Source organism: Littorina saxatilis, linkage group LG7 (assembly GCF_037325665.1).
Source record: "Littorina saxatilis isolate snail1 linkage group LG7, US_GU_Lsax_2.0, whole genome shotgun sequence".
NCBI classification, from domain to species: domain Eukaryota; kingdom Metazoa; phylum Mollusca; class Gastropoda; order Littorinimorpha; family Littorinidae; genus Littorina; species Littorina saxatilis.
In genome coordinates this window covers 24025753-24044193 of record NC_090251.1, presented here as the reverse complement: position 1 = coordinate 24044193, position 18441 = coordinate 24025753, and the positions used below count along the sequence as shown (strand labels likewise).

The 18441-nt window shown below is 42.9% G+C and overlaps 2 protein-coding genes across 2 annotated transcripts in view; both read left to right on the top strand.

The window, feature by feature from the left end:
• Positions 1-3354, top strand: part of LOC138970986 (adenosine deaminase AGSA-like) — a 396962-nt gene extending 393608 nt beyond the window's left edge. Inside the window, exon 12 of the transcript XR_011457136.1 lies at positions 3137-3354. The gene's annotated coding sequence lies outside the window, so the exon portion shown is untranslated. The remainder of the gene's footprint in view (positions 1-3136) is intronic.
• The window catches only part of LOC138971959 (adenosine deaminase AGSA-like), a 4954-nt gene extending 1600 nt beyond the window's left edge, over positions 1-3354 (top strand). Inside the window, exons 3-4 of the mRNA XM_070344804.1 lie at positions 1-51; positions 1587-3354. The exon at positions 1-51 is cut by the window's left edge and continues 152 nt beyond it. Of these exons, the coding sequence (XP_070200905.1) occupies positions 1-51; positions 1587-1713 (178 nt within the window). The 3' untranslated portion in view covers positions 1714-3354. The remainder of the gene's footprint in view (positions 52-1586) is intronic.
• Positions 3355-18441: the final 15087 nt, after the last annotated feature.

The following is an 18441-nucleotide window of genomic DNA, read 5'->3' as shown; positions in this document are numbered from 1 at the left end:
GGAGGACGCGGGCCTGGCCACTCTAAAACAACTGGCTATTAACTCACTGAGGTCAGTTCTTTTTACAATAAACGTAGAGTGTTACGTCCCTTTTATGACGTTGACAGTGAAGCAGGCGGGATCTATTGACTCACATTGAATCAACTTGCCGTTTATTCGCTGAGTGTTCATATATATCTGTGTCCGTTGACTTTTACGTTATGTTAATCACGCTGACAGGTGAGAAGACTTAATGTCAGTTTCTGGCTGTAATCGTTTTATATGGCTTTGGTGTCACGTTGGTTGGAGTGAAATGAAAAAGGTTCATTTCGCCGTGATTTAGAATGGGACAGTCTTCCCGTTGTTCTATCTCTGTCTGTCTGTCCAGTGCCAGTCTGTGTCTCCGTCTCTCCCTATTGTGCTACAGGCAAAAGTGAATAGACACACTCCGGAAATCAGTCTGCCTGGTGTGCACGTGTTGTGAAAGAGTGAATACTATTGCATTAAACAATGGCGACTGCACGTGAGAGGGAACAATAAAGAGACCAAAAAGCAATGTACTCACGTTAAAATGACGAACACGGAACGAATAACAGCGACGTTTCGACCTAAGGGTCTTCTTCAGGCACAAAAATACACACACAAAAAAGAAGAAGAAAGACGATAGAACAGATAAAGAGGAGAATAACTGACAAAACAACTGCACTGCACAAACCAACAAATGACAAAGACAGAGAAGCAAGGGAAGCTACTCGAGGGGAAGCCAACAATAACACAGTCACAGGCAAGAAAAAAGAGTTGAAAAGCGGCATTTTTGAGGTCTGTAGACCAAACAAAATTTGGGGGGAGGGGGGATGAATGGGAACGAAAGAGAAAACTCACGTACCCGTGCGGACACACACACACACGCACACGCTAAATACTATTGCGTGTAGCGACGCAAGCTTTCAACGCTTCTTCTTCTTGTCCACGTGTGTCAGACACACCCCTCGCTTTCTTTCTTTCTTTATTTGGTGTTTAACGTCGTTTTCAACCACGAAGGGTTATATCGCGACGGGGAAAGGGGGGGATGGGATAGAGCCACTTGTTAATTGTTTCTTGTTCACAAAAGCACTAAATTGACTAATCAAAAAATTGCTCCAGGGGCTTGCAACGTAGTAGCCTACCTATTACCTTACTGGGAGAATGCAAGTTTCCAGTAGGCCTACAAAGGACTTAACATTTCTTACATACTGCTTGACTAAAATCTTTACAAACATTGACTATATTCTATACAAGAAACACTTAACAAGGGTAAAAGGAGAAACAGAATCCGTTAGTCGCCTCTTACGACATGCTGGGGAGCATCGGGTAAATTCTTCCCCCTAACCCGCGGGGGGTACACCCCTCGCTAGTGACTGACCTATAATATGTCACTTGAAAAAGTTTGACTCACTAAAAGCAAGAGTATTCACTCTTTGACAACCCATAGGCCTACAAATCCGGGCCGACATCGACTATTCAGATAGCCTACCATATCATCATCGCTCATTGTATCTCAGTTGTAGGCCTACTGATGTGCACACAGTGTAAACCGCCACCCGCTGACATGTGTTTTTACACCACAGGTACAGTGCCATGCAGCCCATGGAAATACAGAAGGCGGTTACCCAGTGGAAGATGAAGTGGGACTCCTTCATTCAGCAAGTGATCCGAGACTTCACCAGCTCTGACTTTCAAATTGTCTTTGGCTAATGGAAACACAATGAACTATTTTTGAAGCGAGCTAAAAACAAGTCCCTTAAAACACGTTTTTCGGAAATAACCCAGTCGGGGGTAGGGGGGGGGGGGATAGAGTTACTGACGAGCGATGCCCTCTTAGATACACCATAGATATCCCTTGACAGATCTATGGATACACTAAGGCCGCGAAACAATATGACTGGATAGTTGAGCCATAGATCTTATTTTACAAGTCTCACTGTTTCGCCATTGTGTTTTATGGGAAGCAACTCTTACGCGACCCTTGAAACCCCAACAGAGTTATTCCCCAACATTGTCTATTGGCTGCTGCTGCTACTGTTACATTTCAATTTCATCTGTGACTGAACTACTCAAATTCCCGTTGATTTTAACCGAGAAAAGAGACTGATTTGTAGTTTAGATTTGTTTTTCTTAGAGCATGCCTATAGCTCAAAGGCAGATTTGTTTTTCTTAGAGCATGCCTATAGCCGAAACTGATGGCTGCGATCTGCTGGCCGATGTGAATGCGTGATGTATTGTGTAAAAAAAATTCCATCTCACACGGCATAAATAAATCCCTGCGCCTTGAATATGTGCGCGATATAAATTGCATAAAATAAAAATTTAAAAAATAAATAAATCCCTGCGCTTAGAACTGTACTCACGGAATACGCGCGATATAAGCCTCATATTGATTGATTGATTTGTTTTTCTTAGAGCATGCCTATAGCTCAAAGGCACTGGTATGTCTTTACGATTGTCCAAAGATCCTGCTGAAGGACTGTTTTGTGTGTTTGTTTTTCTAATGGAATCGAAAAAAAGGAGTTATTTATAAGCCACGCTTTGCCCATTATTATCATTTTGCATTTGGAGTTGTTTTTACACCCCCGGTATAGGGGTGTGTATAGGATTCGGTCGATGTGTTTGTTTGTTTGTTTGTGTGTGTGTGTTTGTGTTCGCATATAGATCTCAAGAATGAACGGACCGATCGTCACCAAACTTGGTGAACAGGTTCTATACATTCCTGAGACGGTCCTTACAAAAATTGGGACCAGTCAAACACACGGTTAGGGAGTTATTGGTGGATTAAGATTCTACAAGGACTTATAGAGGGACATATTAATGGTCAAAGGGAAAATAACCTTCTCAGTTGGTGGCAGTGAGAATGGTTATTTCCCTTTGACCAACGGGGGTGTTTTTCCTACCTCGGAGGAATTTCTTGTTTCTCCTGCGTTACTGCAGAAATGAATAACATGTTCTTAAAAAAGCTAATTGTCTGGTCAGAAAAGAAGCCAAAATTTGTCACCGTTGGCATTCGTATGATTTTCTGGGGCTCCTTTAATGTTATTGGGATTTTATTGTGATTGCACGAGAGAGAGAGACAGAGCGAGAAAGAGAGCGAGAGAGAGAAGACGTGTGTGCGCGTATATAGGAGGTACAGGGCACCCTGTAACATGATTTCAGTTTGACATCATATATTGCCATGGGAATACTTCCAGGACAAAGGGAGCGTGCGTGCGTGCGTGCATCCGTTGACACATGCATGTGTATGTGTGCGCGTGTGTGTATGTGCGTGTCACTCTGTTGGGTGTGTGTGTATTTTAGCTGAAGATTGAGTATTGCAATATTATGCAATAAAATATTAAAATCAGAGTTTTCATTGTTTTTTTGTGCGTTTCATGCAGCTGAAAGTCGAATGCGTCCTTGCTCCTAATATATTTCTTACTAGATGATTACCCGCTTCGCCGGGTACCGGCTTCGCCGGGAAGAAGTAGAGCCGAATACCAGGCTGCGCCTGGGACCCGGCTTTGCCGGGTGTACGCCGGCTTCGCCGGCGCACGAAGGAAGGGAGATCTAAAAATAGTAACGTGCAGTGACCTTCTTAAAATAGTAACGTAGTAACGGGAATATGGATTGACGCCACACGAAGGAAGGGAGATCTAAAAATAGTAACGTGCAGTGACCTTCTAAAAATAGTAACGTAGTAACGGGAATATGGATTGACGCCACACGAAGGAAGGGAGATAAACGCGCAAAACAAAACACTGGAGAAGATAAGGAAGAGTTACTGGGAATGGATATAGTGGATCTACAGAAAAACCAAAATCGGTTCAGCGCTGCGCGCTGAGAGCACGTGTTGAAATATCTCATCGATGAGGTTGTGTCCGGGGTGTAGCTGAATACGGTCTCCAAATTTGAAAAAGATCGACCGAGAACTTTGGCCGTGCATCGCGAACAGACACACAGACACACAGACAGACACAAGTCGTATATATTATATGTAGATGATTTTCGGTCGGACCTGTCGGAACGAAGAATTTATGACCCCAATAATTGCTTAGTTTTACCCATAAATCTTGGTTTTATCCGCTTAAAATGAGGACAACCCCTGATGTTAGTACAAGGACAACTCCGGACCAAACGTACCCACAAACATTCACTCGCTCTGCCACGCACCCGCACTGAACTCACTTTCTCACACGAGGCTCACACACATACACACACACACACACACACCATATGTACACACACACACACACACACACACACACACTGAAACACACACCGGCACACACACACACACTCACAAAAATACGCGCACACTCACACACACACACAGCCACACACACACTGACGGGCACACACTGACACACACACACACACATACCACCACTATTTGGCCAAAATCACCACACGAACGCACACAGATGGACACAGTAGGCACAGGGAGTCCTTCCCGTGTAAATGATTCGACTTGCCATCTTAGTTCTGGCCAGGCTATTGCTATTACATTGGATATTGACATCCCACCACCGCTTCGACAATTCAAACACCACTGGACAGCTTTGATGTGCTCAGTGCAAAGTGGCATTTTTGGTATGTGTGTGGGGGTGTTCTCATCCCATGTAAAATCTTGGCCAATCTGAGATGCCACAAGAAAAATGTTCATTCAAAATGAACAGCGTCGATGCAATGTCCACCAAAGATTTATTTTGGGAAGTGTTAAAGGTTAGGGTCAAAAGTTAATGAATTGCATGTTGTGCTGGATATATAAATTGTTTATTTCAGTCAATGCTTGATTCATAAGTACATTTTTCAGCATGGTGCATCTACAGGAGGGTGCTCCAACAATGATGCATAGTGCCAACATTTAGCGCAAACTTTTCACAACAGTGCATTATTACCACAAAGCGCATACAGCGATTATATAGTAGCAAGTTGCACTAAACATTTGAACAAAATGCATTTTGTTCAAATGTTAACAGCACAGCACCAAGTTTTGCATAAGTGCACAACAGCACTGACCATTTCACAAAAGTGCATAACAGCTGTGACAATTTTACAAAAGTGCATTGACCATTTCAGGCAGATGGCTAACATGCAGATTTCGCTTTTGTCTGTCTTTCTTTGAAAAGTAGGCATGTTCAAGATCGATGAAGTCATGAGCAATTGGGTTAGATGACAGAAAAGATTCAAAAACGTCAGATTCAGTTAGATGACAGAAAAGATTCAAAAACGTCAGATTCAGTGTTTTGGGCACTGTTGAACAGGAACATTCTCTCCTGTTCAACAAATGTGGGTTCAATTCAAAAGCAACATTGTCACAGATAGGCTAGTGTTACATTTCTGTAAAGTTTCAAAAACATCTTCCATGTTTTGGTTACTGTTGAACAGAGGCATATTTTCCTGTTCAAAAAAGTCTGACACAAATTGTCGTAGTTGTGGGTTAAGGTTCGATCTATACTGTCCTTCAAACGAGTCGTAGAACCGTCATTGTCACAGATAGTGTTACATTTTTGTTTTACATTCAAACGAGTCATAGAAGTAGTAGTACATTTGCGTTTGGTTGTTTTTTCTTTTAGATTCCTGTCACTCATACTAGCAGTATTGATTGAGGTACATAAATCTGTTGATGTACAGGGATGACTTGTTTGTAATGAATCCTTGTTTCCTCCACCACACCGGTGACACTGTGACGGTTCCCCTACGCTTTGTGTTCGGTGCCCTGACCCTTTGTGTTCGGTTCCCACTCGGTTCCCACACGCCAAAATTCGCGGACAAAACATCCATTTATGGTAGTATTACCCAATGTTGCTCTCTGAGAATGGTCTTGTTAGATCTGTGAGTGTTTACACTACATGCCTAGGTGCTGTTGGATTGAAGGTTTTTGATATTTTAGCCGTTATTAGGTAGAATGCCTTCCACTTTACTGCAAAACTGCATAATTCGTAGCATCGGCAAGAAATATCCTACCAAAAAATGCCTGCTTGGAAATGTCGTTGGTCCAGCAAAAAGTTCAACATGTCTGTAGCAGACAGCCCAAGTTTCAAGATTGTAGGGCCATCCAAACAGCCGTAATAATAAAAACAACAAAAGTAGTCAGTGAAATTGGCTGTGTTCGGTCCCCCCACACTTTTGTGACGTAGGCGTGACGGTTCCCATAATTCATTGTGTCGGTCCCCACTTTCTGTGTCGGACCCCACTTTCGACCTAATTTCTCTGTGACGGACCCCACAACCAGCCTATTTTGTGTCGGTCCCCACACCTTCTTGGATTTATGACTTGCCGGTTACTTGTATCATTGTATTCATTGAATCTAATTGTCTCGGAGTTATTTTTCAGCAAAAACCGGCAAGGCAGCACCTTTTGTGATACCAAGTAAGTCAGATGACATCAGTATGTGTGTGTGTGTGTGTGTGTGTGTGTGTGTGTGTGTGTGTGTGTGTGTGTGTGTATGTGTGAGAGAGAGAGAGAGAGAGAGAGAGAGAGAGAGAGAGAGAGAGAGAGAGAGAGATTGACACCTTTCCAGATCACTCCGGTTATGCGACACTACCGCGAGCGTCACTACTGCGTGTCACACTACCGCGAGTACGACACTACCGCGTGTAACACTACCGCGTGTCACACTACCGCGAGTACGACACTACTGCGAGTATAACACTGCCGCGTGTCACACTACCGCGCGTACCACAACCGCGAGTACCATAACCGTAGAGAGAACGCATGCAAACTTACTTCTTGTGAGTTTGTGTTCTAACGGCTTTGATTGGAAGCAACCCATTCTATATGTATTCTGATAGTGTGTTCTGATCGTTTTGAGTTCTTGGTTAGCATGACAAACATTGAATTAGTGTTCAGAGAACAGACCAGGCCTTTTTGTTTTATATTTCAAGGAAACATTTCAACCTTTGCCTTCAGCCATGGAAGTCATAAAATGACACGCGGTAATGTTATACTCGCGGTAGTGTGACACGCGGTAGTGTTATACTCGCGGTAGTGTCGTACTCGCGGTAGTGTCGTACTCGCGGTAAGTTCTGTTTCCGTACCCGCGACAGCGGCAGCGACAAAAGAAAACGCGCGCAAACGCGTGACGTGTTTCCGTACTTGCGTTTTAAACATGCGGTAAAATCTGTAAACTCCCGCGTTGCCGCGCGACAACGCGAAAAAATCGCTCCAGGACCCTTTCAAAAAAATCGCGTCACTTGCCGCTTGTCGCGCCGCTAACGCGTCGCGCGTGTGGAAACACTCCTGGTCATTTTCTATGTGCTTGATTTTCGTCGCACCGCTGGAAAAACGCTGTCGCGGGTACGGAAACACAACTTTAGTGTGAGACGCGGTAGTGGTACTCGCGGTAGTGACGCTCGCGGTAGTGACCAGCACCCGATCACTCCACATAAACGCTGGTTCTGGTTGCATTGTGCCGCTGACATACAGCTAATAGGATTTTTACACCCCCGGTATAGGGGTGTGTATAGGTTTCACTCGATGTGTTTGTGTTCGCAAGTAGATCTCAAGAATGAACGGAACGATCGTCACCAAACTTGGTGAACAGGTTCTATACATTCCTGAGACGGTCCTTACAAAAATTGGGACCAGTCAAACACACGGTTAGGGAGTTATTGGTGGATTAAAATTATACAAGGCCTGGTATAGACGGACACCTCCGTTGGTCAAAGGGAAATAACCATTCTCACTGCCACCAACTGAGAAGGTTATTTCCCTTTGACGGGGGTGTAGTTCCTATCGGAGGAATTTCTTGTTTTAATCCTTTTGTGGTATTGCTGATGATGCTGAACATGTATTTTACTAGTTTACCAATATGTATCTTTGACCCTGATAGCCTACGAAAACGGAGCAATCATGGCCCAACATTGGCCCAATGCTGAATTTATTGGCGCGGTGTTGAGCCTTAGTCGGGCCGTTGTCGTAGGCTGTCAGGGTTTATGTAGCCTTGTTCCATTGTATTCTGACTGTCATAAAGTAATTAATTTTAAGAGAAAGCAGTCATGAACACAAGGAGCTGGGAATAGTTGCCTCTTACAACAAGCGTGGATAAAGACACATACTTGACATAGGCAAGTACTCTTTTTTTTTTCAATCACCACTAGAAGTCCCTGGGCAGCATTTTGCTCTGAAAACTGAATCTCACATACGACAGGTGGATCTTTTATTTTAAAAATGTGCCAAATTGCATATCTCCAAGGCCGTAAGACTAAGAGTAGATATTGGGAAGGCCAGTTCAAGAAGGTGTGGGTGGATCAACACATAATTTGCTGGTATACTGGGAACCGTCCCAGAGATAAATAATGTTATATATTATTTGTGGCATAAACTAATAAAGTTAGTCTCTCTCTCTCTCTCTCTCTCTCTCTCTCTCTCTCTCTCTCTCTCTCTCTCTCTCTCTCTCTCACACACACACACACACACACACACACACACACATACTGATGTCATCTGACTTACTTGGTATCACAAAAGGTGCTGCCTTGCCGGTTTTTGCTGAAAAATAACTCCGAGACAATTAGATTCAATGAATACAATGATACAAGTAACCGGCAAGTCATAAATCCAAGAAGGTGTGGGGACCGACACAAAATAGGCTGGTTGTGGGGTCCGTCACAGAGAAATTAGGTCGAAAGTGGGGTCCGACACAGAAAGTGGGGACCGACACAATGAATTATGGGAACCGTCACGCCTACGTCACAAAAGTGTGGGGGGACCGAACACAGCCAATTTCACTGACTACTTTTGTTGTTTTTATTATTACGGCTGTTTGGATGGCCCTACAATCTTGAAACTTGGGCTGTCTGCTACAGACATGTTGAACTTTTTGCTGGACCAACGACAGTTCCAAGCAGGCATTTTTTGGTAGGATATTTCTTGCCGATGCTACGAATTATGCAGTTTTGCAGTAAAGTGGAAGGCATTCTACCTAATAACGGCTAAAATATCAAAAACCTTCAATCCAACAGCACCTAGGCATGTAGTGTAAACACTCATAGATCTAACAAGACCATTCTCAGAGAGCAACATTGCGTAATACTACCATAAATGGATGTTTTGTCCGCGAATTTTGGCGTGTGGGAACCGAGTGGGAACCGAACACAAAGGGTCAGGGCACCGAACACAAAGCGTAGGGGAACCGTCACAGTGTCACCGGTGTGTCCACATTGAGTTTGCATTGCAGTTGGACAAAAATGAACAGGTGTTAATTGATAAACACATTGATAATGGCTTTTGAGAAAATCAATCAATTCTGCAAAGGAAATAACTTGATGACATCAAAACTGCAGCGCCATTTGAAGAATGGTTACCATTTCTGTTTCTTTGATGGGAATCAAACAAATAAAAACATTGACTATCCAAGTTACCATGAATGGCAATAGTTGACTCCTGAAAAGTAGCAAGGATATAATTTGAGACGATAAACGCCTGATGCAATCCCTCCTCAAGGTCAGTCAACTCAAAACCTTCATCATTCGCAACATCAGTAGGCAACACAGCGGGATTCGTATGTCCAGGAATCATGTCGAAAAAATATTACATTTCAAAAGCATGTCCAACCACAGTTGTTGGCAAGTGTTCGTGTCCGAAGTAGCCTTCAGTGTGTGTATATGTATTCATGTGACAGAGAACGTGACCTCATTGTTCAATCCTCTCTCTCTCTTCTTTCTCATTCGAACGCACACACGCAAGAACGTAGCCTACGCACGCATGCACGCGCACGCACACACACACACTGACACACACACACACACACATCCCGCTGACGCACACGGCAAACCACGCGCACACACACACTGACTCAGTGTCGGCAAGCATCTCTTTTTGTTTTCTTTACCTTTGTTTATTGTGTTTTCGATATTTGTGTTTATTTTTTGCTTGACTTATCTGTTTTATTTTAATGTTTGCTATCCACATCGTGTGATAAATGTTTCTTCTCAGTCTCCGAGTCAGTTTAGTTTCTGCACGCCGCTTTGGTACTCCTTGTTTTTCTAACTGGTGTATTGTGCGCGACTGATTTGCGGATTTATTTTTATTCCTTTCATATGCAGTTGAAGTGTTGTGGGTGTTATTGTCTGTATATGCTATGTTGCGTCTGTGTATGCCTACAAGAATATTGGGTGTAATGTGCCTGTGGTCTGCTCGCAGTCGAGCACAGAAAACATGGCGGCGCCCTGTGGCAAATTCGTGGAAAGTCTTCCCGACCGCAGATACCAGCGTCGTCCGCGACGCTGGAATAATTATGGTGACTAGAACTGTTATTAAGAACACATTCAAAAGGACGACCACTGGCACTTAGGGCCGGACTAGGTAAGTACTAAGGGGGAGGGGGGGTTACAGATGGGGGTCCAGGGGGCGAAGCCCCTTGGTGGCGGTCCAGAGGGCGAAGCCCCCTTGTTGGGGGTTGTAAAGCTGAACGTTTTTTGATGTTTCTGGAGGGAAAGGAAGCCTCTCCTTGAACGAAAAAGGTAAATTCGACAGCAAGCTGTATAGGCAATAAAGAAGATTTGAGATTGTAAGGACTCATACTTTTCATCACAAAAATCGAGTGCCGATGGATCCCCTATGACGCATATGCAACGGAATGCAATGCAAGGAATGTTCCCTTTTTCATGATTTTTTTTGGAGGGGGTGAGAGGTGCGATTTCTCCTCGGATTTCATGATGATCCAGATGCAACCCCCACCCTCCCTCCCCCACAAAAAAAATGCGTTTGGGAGGTGCATGCTTAAACCAGGGGGGGGGGGGTTGCGCAACCCCTGTAACCCCCCCCCCCCCCCTAGTCCGGCCCTGGCACTGTTAACAATGACAGTCACAATCCAAGTGTACACGGCTAAAGTCGCACCAGACAGCTCTTCCCGGCCAGGACTCGTTTTAGTAAAGAAATAATTGAATGATATGAATGTGCTTGTTAACATAACTTGCCCACCTGCCATGTGCCTATGTGTTCTGAGAGTGTTGTTTTTATGTGATGCTATACACGGGCCAAAAGAACAATTTCTGTTTGTTACACTCAGACACAATAAAGTTTTTATTGAATCGAATTGAATTAGAGCCATTTTGTCTTTTTTTTTTCAGTATTCCTGCCACAGTATGTCTTCCAAACAAAGCACCCGAATTATATTTCACCCCGGCTTCACATTGTGTACTCAACAGTCTCTGGTTCGGATCGTTCGTGGCAAACACTCCAACACACACACACACACACCGTAACGGCACAGCAGGGCCGGACTCGGCTAAGAGGAGGGGGGGTTGCCAGTGGTGGTCCAGGGGGATGTTCCCCCTGAAGCTGATGGGTAGGTCATATTCTGAGATAGGAAAATGGTCGCTCCTTGCATGAAACGGCATAAAATAAACAATAATAAAAAATGTTTCAAATAAGTGAGGTACATGTTTAGGCTGGGGGGTTTCGCAACCCCCATAACCCCCCCGGTAGTCCGGCCCTGCACCGTCACATCAACACACACACACACCAGGGGCGGATCCAGGGGGGGTTTCCGGGGTTTCCAGCCCCCCCTCCCCCAAGCATAAAAAAAAGAAAAAAAAGGAGAATTTGTTTTGTAAAAGAAAAAAAAATTGAAAATAAAGAAAAACTGATGGCTCAGATTGCACCAGATTGCTCCATTTTCCTTGATTTTTATAAAAAAAAATATCCCGGGGGGGGGGGGCTTTGTCTTCTAAATGACGGGTTTAGAAGGTAGTTGGGTCATTTGCTGTTGCACCAAATCGGTCAATTTTTCTTGTTTTGATCCAAATTTTTCTTCTTAAATTTACTTTTTTGAAGGTGTATTACTACTAGGGGAAGTTTCTTGGCTCAGATTGCACCAGATTGCTCCATTTTTACTGCGCCCTCAAATAAACGCTCCGTGTCGTCGAATATTTCCTAAAAGAAATTTGGACCCCCCCCCTCCCCTTAAAAATGATGTGATCCGCCCCTGGACACCGTGCCCGTCTGACACTGACTGACACACACACACACACACGGCACCATCACACCCGCACACACACCGTGCCCGTCTGACACTGACTGACACACACACACACACACACACACACACACACTGACATACACACACACACGGCACCGTCACACCGCCCACACACACACCGTGCCCGTCACAGTCTCAGTGACACTGACACACACACACACACACACACACACACACGACACACACACATACACACACACCGTGGCAAACACACGTAAAAACACTCATTGACTGAAACTGACACTGACGCGCGCGCGCACGCACACACATTCACGTCGGCACACGAACGGTCTCACAGTCTGTGAGAGTCTTCTTGAACGTGGACAATACTATGTGATGTGCTTAGGCCAAAAAAAAAAATAGGTCTGTTTACGGTAACATAGGCCCAAAAAATAGGGTCGGTAGGTCGGGATTGTTTTTTTTTTTTTTTTTTTTTTTTTTTTTTTTTTTTTCCAAAAAACCATATTTTTACGTTATTTTGCCAAAAAAACAAGATTTTTTTTTTTCTTCCCCAAATGCCAAAAAAAAGTTTAGGGTCGCGCGAAAAAACTAGGGTCGGTCGGGTTACCGTAAACAGACCTATTTTTTTTTTTGGCCTTACCGTTGGTGTACCGACACCAACATATTTTTGAGTATGGGAAAATTAAACACTGAATAGACCGTTGAAGAATGCTGTCTTTTGCCGACAAACTTGATAGAAAGAAAGACCGGCAACACGTAATTTTTTTAAATTTTTTTTTAAGAAACATTGGTAATATGTAGGCTACTTTAAAAACTCGAAAAAGAAACAAGTCGCGTAAGGCGAAATTACCACATTTAGTCAAGCTGTCGAACTCACAGAATGAAATTGAACGCACAGCATTTTTTCACCAAAACCGTATAGCATCGTCAGTCACCTGCTCGTGTAAAAGGCAGTGAAATCGACAAGCCAGTTTAGTGCGGTTCGTGGTTTCGCTGAGCGCGATAGCACGCTTTTCTGTACCTCTATTCTTTTTAACTTTCTGAGCTTGTTTTTAATCCAAACATAACATATCTATATGTTTTTGGAATCAGGAACCGACAAGGAATAAGATGAAATTGTTGTCAAATCGATTTCGGAAATTTGATTTTAATCATCTATCTATCTATACATATAAATAAAAGAGAGTGTCTGTCTGTCTGTGTGTGTGTGTGTGTGTCTGTCTGTCTGTGGTCGCCATACCTCAGAGATGGCAAAAGATAAGCACAAGATATTTTGCATGCACACTGCCCTGGACCCACAAATGTGCACCTGGGTTTTAGTTTCTCCAGACATTGTTTCCTTCCTCGGATAATTACCCTCCCCATCTATCAATACAGTCTATATAGTGCAAGGGAGGTAAGTCATGGTTTGTCACCCACGGAAGGGAGGTAACTCTCCTCAAACCAGTATACCGTGTCATTCTCAAGGGTTACCCCCCGCCCGCTATCATCCCGCCGCCCCCCCCTCCCCCCCACACACACACACACACACTAACCCTGACCCCTGCTCCCCCTCCCTGCCTTCCAGATCATCGCGAATAATGTTTACGAAACGATCGCCTCAGTGAAAGATCACGAGAATTTACAGATTTCTCTCCCCTGTTCAAAAAGGTATGACGCGCTCACTCATGAGGTATGCGTGCTTTGATCGAGACGGTAACTACAGTGGGTGTGAGAAGGGGTAAACAAATCACGAAGAACACGTTGAACCAAAATACAGTCGAGACCGGATGTAAGAAAGTCGTCGGGACCCACTTTTTGTCTTTCATACATCCGGTCTTTACTAAATCCGGTTAACCGGATGTATGGAAATATTGTGGATTGACTTTCATACATCCGGCCACGCGTCTGTTACTTGATAAAAGTAGGGTTTTTTTCATATCATTTTTGTATTTATTTGTTTTTTTATGTTTAAATGTTTTGATACATATCCTTGTTAGAAGAAAAGGGTTGTGAATAACAAGTGGAAAAGTACATGTACTTACATACACTGACACAGTCAGGACAACCGATAGAAAGAGCAACTGTTTGTGTAAGGAACTGTTCTGCTTTGCATAAGGCCGTGCACTCTCCCCCCCGTCCCTCTGTGTGTGTGTGTGCGCGTACGTGCTTGCGCGCACGTGTGTGTGTTTGTGTGTGTGTGTGTGTGTGTGTGTGTGTGCGTGTGTGTTTGTGTGTGGCTCAACTGTATTGTGTGTGTTCCCTCCACAACCCTTTTGCGCTTTTGACAATGTTTTTGGTCGTGGAAGCTTTGTAATGACCGTTGGCGTAGCAAATAACATTTTCTGAGTTCTCTCTCTCTCTCTCTCTCTCTCTCTCTCTCTCTCTCTCTCTCTCTCTCTCTCTCTCTCTCTCTCTCTCTCTCTCCAAAACGCACACATTTATAACACACACACACACACACGCGCGCGCACTGAATACAAAAAAGTGAGTTAAACTTAAAACCAGTTTAATGGATTAAAACAACAACAACAACATAAAAAAACTGAGTCACACCCACGACCAATGCCTCTGGTTCTAATTGTACAAAAAAATGCCTTCCTGGGCTATTATGGCTCTTCAGTCATGACAAATTTATAACAGGCTAAAATGACTGAATAGACAAACAAAACAGATTATTAATGGAGTTAAACATAAAATCAGTTTAATGGATAAAATCAACAACAACAACAACAACAAGAACATAAAAACAACAACAAGAACATAAAAACAACAACATAAAATACAACAAAATAAAATACAACAACATAAAATACAACAACATAAAAAAAACATAAAAAGATAACAACTGATTCACATCCATGACCAATGTCTCTGGTTATAAATGTAACAAAAATGCCTTCTGGGCTTTTATGGGTCTTCGTGACGAATTTGACGAACTTTGGTGACTTGGGTCTACTTTCGTTTTCTTACAACCGGTCTTGCAACAACGCATTTGTGCTGCTCGGGACCAGATATTTGCTTTCATACAACCGGACTTTTATACATCCGATTTTCATACAACCGGAACATTCTAAGTAATAACAAAGAGTAGCTTCTGCCGGGACCCTGCCTACCCCTTTCATACATCCCGACTTTCATACATCCGGTGTTTTATACATCCGGTCTATTAGAAACTTGTCTTGCCTATACATCCAAATGTATGAGCTCACACTGTCATTTTTCTTATCCACATTGGAATAAGATTCGAGAGGTTTCTGAGAGAGGGGAGAGCAGAAACACCCGGGCGAAGCCGGGCCTGACTGCTAGTAGTTTTCATATTTTTAATTTTCAGAGCTTGTTTTTAATCCGAATATAACATATTTATATGTTTTGGGAATCAGGAAATAATGAAGAGTAAGATGACATTAATATTAATAATTTTAATTACAATTTTCAGATATTTAATGACCAAACTCATTGATGAATGGTTAAGCCTCTCAGCTGAAATGCAATACCAATGTCCGGACTTTGTCTAAGATTGCTTGATCAAAATGTCAATCAATTTTGTCAACTTCTTCTTCTTCTCAGTTCTTCTTCTGCGTTCGTGGGCTGAAACTCCTACGTACACTCGTGTTTTTTGCACGAGTGGAATTTTACGTGTATGACCGTTTTTTACCCCGCCATTTAGGCAGCCATATGCCGTTTTCGGAGGAAGCATGCTGGGTATTTTCGTGTTTCTATAACCCACCGAACTCTGACATGGATTACAGGATCTTTTTCGTGCGCACTTGTCTTGTCAGTGCGTGTCGTACACACGGGGGTGTTCGGACACCGAGGAGAGTCTGCACACAAAGTTGACTCTGAGAAACAAATCTCTCGCCGAACGTGGGGACGAACTCACGCTGACAGCGGCCAACTGGATACAAATCCAGCGCGCTACCGACTGAGCTACATCCCCGCCCAATTTGGTCAACAAATGAGCCGGGCGTGACAGTGGTGCCTCAACTTTCACTAAAAGCCGGATATGACGTCATCAAAATCATTTATCGAGAAAATGAAAAATACGTCTGGGGATATCTACTCAGAAACTCTCTTGTGAAGTTTCATCAGTGAAAACAGAGACATTCAATGTATGACGGTCTCTGGTGAAAATTGATCCTGTACTGAGTTGCCGCTCGGAATCGCTCTACACACACGCACACACACTGACAAACATACACCACAACCCTCGTCTCGATTCCCAGTCTATATTAAAACATTTAGTCAAAACTTGACTAAATGTAAAAAGAAGAGTCTTCCAACTCAATTATGTTACGACTGTGTTGTGAAGCATGACTGTGCGCGTATTGTTATGGTACAACTGTATCAAGTATTTTTTGTGTTTTTTTTAAATGTTACCTGTCTTGTTTATATGTTTGTTTATTAAATTATTTCCGCCAAGTATTCATGTTGTACACGACTATCACAGCTTGATACATCAATTTGGAAGATCCGCTTCTTTCTGGGTCGACGTGACAATTACATTAAAGGACCAGACCACGCTGTTTTAAAGGTTATTAGAATCACTAACCGATGACTGAAGGTTAGAGAAATGCACCTAAAGATTCCAAAAATGTAAAGAAATTCACCGATTCGTAGCTTAATCATTGTGATTTAATTAAAAACGTTCCGCCAAATTCGTCTGCTAAACGAGACTTCGAAATGGCCGCCAGTAGACGAGAACCGGCTGTGACGTCACTTTGTGTTTGGAAACCGAAAGTTACAGCTTACGCTCAAGTGGGCGTTTGCCTAAATCGAGCATCAACAGCACGCCGAAGGAATGCGCACGGCTGCTGATAGCTATGAAGTATAGAAAAAAGGTTCAGGCATCAGTTGTCACCTTTTTCCGATGGGCTTACAACTTCTGCAGCAAGACTGATTAACTGGAAACGGCCAACACGATGTGCTGTGTTTCGCGACACTTTCTTCCAATGCGAACGCAGTTAAGCCGGCAAGAAAACCTGGCACACACAAAACAGCTGTTGCCTAACGCAGTTCCAGTTCCGACAATTGTTGACCCCTCACAGGAGGTCAGAAACCGGATACCAATGTCATCAGAACGATCTGCTTTCACTAAACGCAGACGAAAGGAAGTGAGTACATGTATACTGAATGTGTTCTGTAAGGGATAGGGGTTCAGTGTCACTGGGCGTTTTTGTCAGACTGACAGTATTTGTAGTGGAATGGCATCTGTTCCTAATTTTAAGCACATGTGTTAAGATTACAGATTAAAACATATATCTGTTACTACATGCCCGTCCCCATGCACCCACCTTAAAGTTCCCTCTCTCTCTCCCTCTTTTACACTCACCTGGGTAATCGATGAGTCTCAGGTTTAATCAGTGTCCGTCCATATACACATAGACATTCACACAAACACACACACGTTGTTATAGTTGTTATCTTTTAATTCAGTGTTGTATTAAATGGATAAAGAAATCGTTAATACAGCAAGCTTGCATGAATAATTTGCTGTTGTCCTTTTTTTCAGATCAGGTTCTGTAATACAGTAATTATAATTAATACAAGTACAAATTCATGTTTGCAGTCATACTCATAGTGTGTGAGTGTGTGTGTGTGTGTGTGTGTGTGTGTGTGTGTGTGTGTGTGTGTGTGTGTGTGTGTGTGTGTGTGTGAAAAGCACTTTGATACTTAAAACATCTGTGTTATTTGATTTTATTACAAAACTGCAGTCAGAATATTAAGCAGACCTATTCCAACAATACATTTTGATCAGCAGTAAATGTAATGTCAAATTATGAACAACAATCATGTGAGCAGATATATCTAACAGAAACAAATAGTCTAGCAAAATAATACAACCAAACTGTACATGTATGGACATCATCATCCACATAAAAAAAATTGATTGTAGGAAGAGCACTCTGTGTTATTACCACTGCTTCAGTCAAACTGCCAGTTCAACTTTATCTCTGTGGGTTGTTTTTTTCTCTCAGAGTAACATGGGGAAAAAAACCTTTAAAAAACTTGCATGCTACAGAGCTGGATTGTTTCTAGTGATCATGCAGCATGATTTATCCGCATAGAAAACTACTGAAACACCTAAACAGAAATAACAATGTCTACAGAAAAAATCCACTGTTTGATTGCTGTCTGTAGTACTCCTCTTGCTAACAGTGGCATTAAAATAATTAAAACAGCTATGCTCTCTTGGGGGGGGGGGGGGGGGGGAAGTACTCTGAGTACTTTTTGTGTCTACATAGGCAAAACAAAACTATGCAATGTTTCAGATTTCCTGACCCACCCTATGTTTTTCCTCCTTATCCTGGACTATTTTGGACTCTTACAAAAATGTACTTCAAAAATGACAAATCTTAATTTTGCAGGCTTACAAGGAAATTGATTCTTCTCTTACAACCAGAATACACCATGATTTCAAGCAAATAAAAAACTACATGCACCTGAGAAAGTCTCTGCGAAAATAAAACCACAAGAACGACGTGGCCTCCAACATATTCAGCCAATCAAAACCGTTCTACGCTTTT